Here is an 8,619-nt window from a genome sequence, read left to right as displayed (position 1 = left end):
TCAAGGTTGTCAAATGTGCCAATTTGCTGCTTGTGGTCTTACGTTATAGTAAATTGAATATTTTTGTGTTTGGGACAGTTGATGACAGTTGATGACATCACCGTGTACTCTACTATCTTGTGATGTTTTTTTAGACCGATAGCGATTAATCGATTATTTGTAAAATAGTCTTTATAGACAGCCCTTGACCAAATACAACAGAATGTCTCGAAGTTAATGAGTACAAAAATTTATATTTAACAGTTTGATCTCCCTATTTTCGTTTCTGATTATTATGTTATTAAGTTAAGTTATATAGTGCTCATCAAAATCATCGATTCCAAAGAGCTTTGTATGAATGAAACTATAGTAATGATTGAGTAGCGATGAAAATATGTCAGATGGTGAGCGTTTGAGGGAAAAAAAGCCCAAATGCAATATCAATATGCTCATAAATATACATATATTTCATTAGGAATTCAGCATGGGCTGTTATTTTGTGGGAAACAGCTTTTCATAGAGTCTAAAAAAAATTAAAAAAAAGTATCAAGGGCATCTATTAAATTGATTCAACTGGCTCCGTTTGTGTGTTGCAGCTGGAGTATGTCGGCTGGCAGTTGAACCTGCAGATGGCCCAGTCCAGCCAAGCCAGACTGAAGTCTCCCAGTGCTGTCCTCCAACTGGGGCTTCGCAAAGAAGACTCTGAGGTGTGAACCGACACACACGCACACACACACACACACACGCACGCGCGTACATACACAGACTACACAGCTGTCATTAGTTTTCTTGCTCTGCTTCCCTAATACTATTCACACTAGCTACTTAAAAAAAAACAAACGTATTGTCCAGAGTGGACACAGAGAACTGTTCCCTATTTATGCCAAATGAGAAGCATCCCCAACCTGTCCCTCTTTCTTTGCTAATGGATGGTAATCCCACTGGTGTCTGTCTTGACCCAGAGGTAGACGCACATCTGGCTGCAGAGTGACTGTAGTGTAAAGACCAGAGATCCGGGAGCTTGTTATCGGAAACCTCCAGGGTGTTTTTGTTCTCTCGGGAGACTTTTCTCTCCAGCTACAATTGGATATACTGTGCATTCATTGGGGGGGGGGGGACTAGCTTTGAACTGTATCCAGGCTTGTTGACAATACGTTTTAGATTCAGTCTGTGTGCCTTATTACTGGTGCTTATATATGTTTTCCTTTATATTCGCAGTACTCGGTCTTTGCATGGAGTCAATTTAAAGCAGCATATTACATACAGGATTTTGGTGCAGCATCCTTGCCCTAAATATTTGTATGATGAAAAGAAAAAGAAAACACCAAGGACCATGATACAAATATGGTTTTGACTTTAGATTTCCCACTGTAGCGCTTCCCTGTTCCCATTCATTGGTATTCAGAGGAGTTTGTTTGGATCCCAATTAGCTAATGCTGTGCAGTTACTCTAATAGCCAAGACCTCATGAGCCCCCCCCCCCCCCGCTCACTCCCTTCTTTCTTTTCCACTGGGAGAAGCATTGCTCTGTTGCTGGAGCAGAAGGAGTGAGACCTCACCAAGCTGTGACTTAATGTTTCCTTTCTTCTAACGACCTCAAATGTGCCCACATGCTGAGCCAGATAACACGAGTCAAGTGCCCTCGATGCTTTGACAAATATTTTAACTGTATTCTGCAGACTGTAAATGCTGCACAGGGCAGCTGTTTTGTTGGCTTGGATGCTGGAAATTATTTTAGTTATGACTGCTTTTGTTTTTTTCAAAGCAGTTTTGGTTTCAAAATGGTGGGACTGATTATGCCCCGAAGCCTGGATAACGTTGTTTCAGCTGACTAGTCAAGTGTCTTTCTTTTCAGGCTGCTTTGTATTCAGTCCCCAGAGAATGCCGGCTCAGCCTAAACGTGGAATTAGGCATGACATATTCAAATCGCTGCCGTCCTAAAATGCGGGCCTATAGGCTTGAGCTAGAAAATATATATATATATGTTCTTTGAGAATGTGACAGCAGTTTGAAATTTTATTTTTTTCTGTTTCTGTTTTGGACTATTTTCTGCTGTGTTTTCCTGAGGCTAGCAGAAGAGGCATTCATTTATTTAAATTCACTTACACAATTCCCCTTGTGGGAGGAGATAGCGGGGGGGGGGGGGGGGGCTGGTTAAAGTGTAGAGGACCAACTTCACTGAGCGTCGCCGGGGTTCACCTCCTCCGGTGAACTGCAGGGGGCACTGTTGCCTCACAGGTCGGAAAGGCGCCCCTGGTGGGCAGTAAAGTATCTGAGAGATGGATAGGATACCTCCTTTAACTTTGTGTTTTGAGCGTGCATGGTTTTTATTTTTTTCATTTCCACCGGTGTGTTTTCAAATCACAGTTTCCTGACAGTAACTTTGTCTCCTGCCAAACTCTCTGAGAATTGCTCGGTGCAGCTTCCGGATTGTCAAAACACTGCTGCTCCCATGACTGAGGAGTAAATTAGCTGCGAATACAAGTGACACTCAGCTGCCAGTGTCATGCTAATTACGAGGCAGATTTACAACATCCTCACTGCCAACAGTGTAAAAGAAAAGGGGGAAGGAAAAAAGGGAGAAATTAGAGGATAACAGGTGACAGGGGTCAGGGGAGGTATGAGGGGAGAGGGAGATGGAGTGAAAATACATAGGGAGTAAAATAATGGTGATGAAGAGGATAAAGGAAAGAAAATGAAAGGAGAGGAGAGGAAAAGGCGAGGGTGGCCGTCTGTATATTATTGATTGTGTGGAACCGAGGTGGAGAGTCAGAGACTCCCCCATCTGACCAGCCTCCTGCTTCATTAACACTCTCCCCGAGGAGGAGGAGGAGGAGGAGGAGGAGGACTGCCCAGGAGCTTTTCATATCTCCTTCATGTGACACACAGTATATCCACAGTACAGTGGAGGAGATGTTGGACAAATAAGGGGACCGCTTTTTTGTTCAGATTTTGTTTTTTGTTTTCATTGAAGCATTTATTGCCTCCAAAATGACATATATTGAATTTATAGATCACTGTTCCTGCTGCCGCGCAGCAGTCGGCGTATAACACCCCACCCAGGGGAGCTGCTCTGTCTCTAAACTGAATTTGTATCGGCTTCAGTGGAAAGTTGCTGTACATCCGCTCACTGGTGAATGTCCTCACCCTCACCCCCACCCCTTAATGTTTCAAGGGTGAGATCTCCAGTTTATCCCCGTAAGGATGGGTGGGAATGGCCTCCATCGTTGTAGGTATGACACCAGACCTGTTGCACAGCTCGTCTGTTATCCCAAAGAGAAGCAGCTGAGGCATTAGAAGGATCTGAGCATGGAAGTGAAGGAAGAAGATGAGGATGCAGGGGAAGGTGATGGGAAGGATGCAGAAAAAATAGGAATGGGGATGAGGAAAATTGGAGGATGACAACAGAGAGATGACATTGGTAAAGGATGAAGAGAAGGATGGGTATAGGCGTCAACAACAACGACAACAATAATACATGCGGAGGAGAGTGGGGGAGTTGTGTCAATTTCCTTCGTTAACTAGAGCAGTGCCCGTTGATAATATGGCTGTTCTAACAGGAGCTTCCTCAAGAACCGCTCATACAGACAACTTCACACTCAACACTGCGCTTCTTTTGGTCCTCAGGAATACACCTGCCATGACATAGTTGCATCACACGCTCAGGTGGCTTCTCACGGTCAGATACTCTGGTTAAATACACTCTGTTCACCTGGGGAAGACTTTACCGTGAGGCAATGTAGGCTACCTGATTCATTATGATGTTTACATATGAAACCTATTGAAGTTTGTTACTCATTGTACCCAGAAATAACTTACAAAAGGCCCAACTTCATGTAAAACAAAACATGCAACTCAACTGTATACTTCTTCCTGTGTACTTCTACCTCAGAGGGAAGCATTGTAGTACTACATTTACTTGACAGAGAAATGTTCCGGGGTTACGTTGCAGATTCAGATTTGACTTTAAACATATAACAATTGAAATGTGGAGCCATGATATTCTTATTGTATTGGAATTGAAGGCTCTACCTTGAACAGATGCTCAGTAAATGTAGGTACATTGTGCTGATTATGCCTCTCTTTCACTCCACACTTGAGTACAAATTGTAAAGCAGGATTTTTACTGTGCGGCATTAAAAAAAATGTTTTGAGTCTTCCACCAGTGCAAATACCAACATTCCCAGTTAGAGAAAGAGTAACGCAAGACAGTGTTGGCCTGGGCCCCCAAAATCACTAAATACGCACCCGAAAAAAACCAAAGTCACTGATCTGACCAGCCACAAACATTGGTGGAATTCACTTCGTGGAGATTATTTCCAAACATGCAAATTTGTTTTCACATAACCACTGCGGTTGTAAAACAGAGCATCGGTTTAAATAGCAGAATTATTTTGCTGGTGGTAACGTTGTTAGTGTGATGAGTTTGTATTTCCCTGCTGTAAGACTCGATACTGTCTTACTGCGGGTGGAAAAACACACCCAAGTACTCCCGGTTACACCGGTTTGATTCTGCTTCCTGTTGGCTATGCGCTGATGCTCGTGTTTCCTCCAGGGAAGTGAAGAAGAGTTCTGTTGTAAAGCAAGCTGCGGATGACATGCTGGACTCAGAGCCCTGATGCCCCGCCCCCGCTGCTGAATCGCTGTTCGCTTGCTTGTTCAAAGTTCCTTTTTAATATTGAACACATCGCGTGTCCAAATTGCACCAAATTGGACAGAAGCACTCCCTCGGGTCCCCGGCTAAATACCCGCCACATGTGAAGTGGATCGGATCAATGGTTCTCTGGATATGAGACATCTGGAAAGACAGAGAGCTGCATAATTGGATGTGAACTATGGATTAATGGCAGTATAGTAGAAGTACTAATAGTAGCATGTTCTGGATGGAATGGCTCTTCCCGTCAGGCAGTTACAGTTGTATCAATGATGTGCAGAGTTTCCCTTTCATTAAAACGCGAAAGAAGCACCATGAATCTGTGCTTTTATCTGTGATTTAAGCACACTATCCAGACTCCAGTTCCTTTCCAACCGCTCAGACCTTGAAATAGAAGTAGGTCTGCACAATCTACTCATTTTAATTATGAGCCGTGTTGTCTGCAGAGATCTGGTCTTTGTGGCATGAAGGTGTGCTCGAAGAGAAGCAAGTAAAAACGCCAGTACGTGGCTTCGTGCTGGAGCGTGTCGCACACACACACACACACCCACACACACACACACACACACACACCCCCACACACACACACACACACACACACACTCACTAATACAACATTCTATGTTGTTGTGTGGTTAATCGGCCACTTTATATCTAATACACTCTCTTGCTGAGGAAAAGGAGATTCTAAGAATATGATGCACAAAGATTACAGAAGAAAAACATCATTTGTTTTGTAGGTTAAGATGCCTGCTTCTCTGCCAAGACACACACACACACACACACACACACACACACACACTCGCACACATACCACAATTATCTGACATGGGGTTGAAGAAGAAGCCTGAGTGGTGAAAGCCTGAATGAGTGAACAGCAATTTAAGTCTTTACAACTGTGTTTCGGACTAAGCTGCTAACATTTTCAGATGATTGAGCAATGTAGGAAACATGTATTTATCATCGTTCTTTCGTGATCAACTTTTTCTTGAACAATATTAACATGCAACATAAAACATACAGAACAAGTAAGCCTGAGGAGAACAAGCAAAGAGTAGCTAAAAATAAGATGACGATAATAAGAGGGACATTATGAATAAAACATTTAATATATGATCAAGGTAAGCGTAAGTGCCATTAGTCATATTTCAAAGATATTGGGCACAGAATGAGCAGCAGTAATCATACATTCAGTTCATTTGTGCAGTAGAAAGCTCCAGGTATGCTATGAGACAGGAGGAAAAGAACATATTCAGTGTTTGATGGAGAGATAATGAGGAGGCTTTTAATGAGTGGGTATCATCTTCTTAAAACAGCTGGCACAGTCTGCTTTGTTTTGTTTTTAAAACACTGCCAAGCATTGACAAATCATTTACGGGGAAAGACGATATGGTAGTTGGCGCCGTCATGGACTGCGGTTGACATTAAGAGCGTAAGAGCGACCGTGTTCCAGACATATGCAACAGGCAGACTTCCCATACCATCAGTACCACGGGCCGTCAGGAGGAGTCATCTCGCTCAGGGGTTCCCAAGCTTTCTGGCTTGTAAACGAGACATTAAAGTATTCTCAAAACCCGTTATCAGAGGTTACATAGTTCTACTGACTGTCAGCACCTGAAGCAACATGTTTGGATGATCTAAATGGCTTTAAGCTTACAGAAAAAAAACCGGATTACCCCAAAGAAAACATCTTTTTTGCTCTTTTTTTGACTCCTTTGAGTCTACTGTACTCGTGTGTGCTACTGTATGTAAAACACTGTGATTAACATTCTATATAATGGCAATCAGGGGGCGACTCCTGCAAAACGTAACGTAATCGGATTGTATAGAAGTCTATGAGAAGATGACTCTACTTCTCTCTTGATTCATTACCTCAGTAAACATCAGTTTGTGGTCTCAATCTCTAGTTTTAAGTCTTCTTCAATACAGCATGATGTTCATTGAGTAAATGATGGTCAATTTTGAGTCAAAAAGACCATAAAGCAGGGTATGCTTTAGGGCGGGGCTACCTTGTGATTGACAGGTCGTTTCCACAGCGTTGTCCGGTCTTGGAGTTGTCCGTGTTCTCGTCTTTAACCTTTAACCCTTTCACAGTGTGTTTGCCGTTTGTAAAAGTTAATAGTAGCATTTCTGGTCACCTAAAATGACCTAATCCAGAGTTTGTTTGTACTTCGGTAGCTTCACCCTCTAGTATCACGTCTGGTTGCAAAAACCCAAGATGGCGATGGCCCAACTCGAGACATCGAAACGGCAGTCCTCAAACCAGTGGGTGACGTCACAACAACTTCTACTTCTTCTGGGGCACGCTGAACGTTTGGTGAAATGGAGTGCTGGCTCACTCTCTCTATCGCTTTCGCCCTCTCTTTTTATCCCCTCAGGATCCATCTTCTTTTTTTATTCATAAACATGCAAGTAGAGTAGCACTCTGTCGCTTTGAGTCTGAGAGTTGAAATCCCTCGCCAGTCGTGGTGTCTCTCTCTCTGTCCTGTGGCATTAGAGTGAGCCGCCGCTCCGCCGAACAAGAGCAGGGTGACATTCATAACACAGAACATCCACTTGCGAGGCATCCGCCGCCGATTTCAATATTTATTGTGGACACGCGAGGCCACAAAGCCAAAGGGACAGGGGGGGGAAAGAGCTAGTGAGCTGATGTAGCTTCCACTCGCTGGCTCAGACTTCAAAGGAAATGTTTAACTGATAGCTGTAGAGCGACTTGATGAGAATTGATACTGCAAAGCTCCTTTGGGTTTTAAACCGCAAAAGGGGGGGAAGTGAACTTAATCTAGCTTCAAGACCTAATCCCAAACAGATTTTTCTTGTGTTTCTCCCTCGAACATTCAATCAAAATGTATTAACAAAGATGTCTCTCCCAGAGTGGGAGTCCCCAAGATACTTGATAGGATGCTAAAATTGATAGTTGATAATGAACTTGATAATGACTTTGTAGACTGTTGTGGCATTTGTATTAAAGCAGCAGCACCCCAGTCCTTCATGTTCTAGCTTCTCATATGTGAGGATTCACAGTTTTTGTATGTTTTTGTATCAAATGAATTATGTGAGAGTATTGGACTGTTTTATCTGGACAATACGAGCAACATTTTGTGGACCAATTGATTCATTTGTTGTTAAAAAAGAAAAAGTCAAGAGGTTAGCCGCAGCCTTTCTCCAACCCTGTACACTGAGGTACGTTTTATTTCAGTATACGTTCAGGCAATGATTATTCTCTCTGAGACCTGCGTCCTGGACTTCTGGTCCAATGTCTCGTCTCCACTTTTTCCATTACAAATTCAATTCAAAAGCAAACTTTCCTGCATCTCAACTGCACGCAGTTCTTTTATTAAATGTCACATTGTACGACCAAATCGATACATTGAAAAACAAAACCGTAGTTTAATTTCCTGCAGCCCAAGAAACAAGAAAACAAGTGTTTCCCCCCCCTCACTGGATGCCAAAGTAGTTCAGTGTGCTTTCAGCGTCTGCTTTAAATGACGTTCCAGCTGTATCTCGTTTCATAAAGGCGTTTCTCGTAGGAGCGTCTGTAAGCATCACAGCTGCCCTGCTGTTAATTGTGCTCATTCATACACAAGAGCCTCTGAATTGTCAGAAAGATCACATTTCTGCCAGATCAGAGCCTTTCTTCTTCTTTCATCACTTTCTTTGACTCCTTCACACTTGTGTTTATTCTACTTCAACACATGCTCTGCCTCTTTTCTCAGCATCTTCCTTTTTTTAATTTCTTTTATTTGTTATAAATAAAATAAAAATAAATAAATGTCAGAACGCAGCTCGTCCTTTTTCTCTTCTTTCATTTGTGACTTATTCATGAGCGAATCTTCCATTTTGTGTCAAGTTGTCCCCAGCTAGCTCCGAAATCATGAGCCGACTTATTCTAGTTTGTGGGAACCTGCTTGTTTTCTTTTAGTTTTTTTGTTATCAAAGCATCAGACATGAAAGACTTCCCTTCTTGTCATTCTAATTTATTTCTTC

General features: G+C 42.6%; 1 protein-coding gene across 5 annotated transcripts in view; it reads left to right on the top strand.

Annotated features, from left to right (window-relative positions):
* Window positions 1–8,619, top strand: part of commd10 (COMM domain containing 10) — a 117,600-nt gene that overhangs the window by 5,845 nt on the left and 103,136 nt on the right. For all 5 annotated transcript variants that reach the window (XR_013772053.1, XM_079270048.1, XM_079270047.1 and 2 more), the window contains one exon: window positions 576–686. Coding sequence is in view for 4 of the 5 variants with exons in the window: in XM_079270048.1 (XP_079126174.1) it covers window positions 576–686 (111 nt within the window). In the remaining variant the exon portion in view is untranslated. The remainder of the gene's footprint in view (window positions 1–575; window positions 687–8,619) is intronic.

Source organism: Melanostigma gelatinosum (assembly GCF_949748355.1).
Source record: "Melanostigma gelatinosum genome assembly, chromosome: 6".
NCBI lineage: Eukaryota > Metazoa > Chordata > Actinopteri > Perciformes > Zoarcidae > Melanostigma > Melanostigma gelatinosum.
The sequence above is the reverse complement of the archived record's forward strand: the minus strand, read 5'-3'. Positions and strand labels throughout refer to the sequence as shown.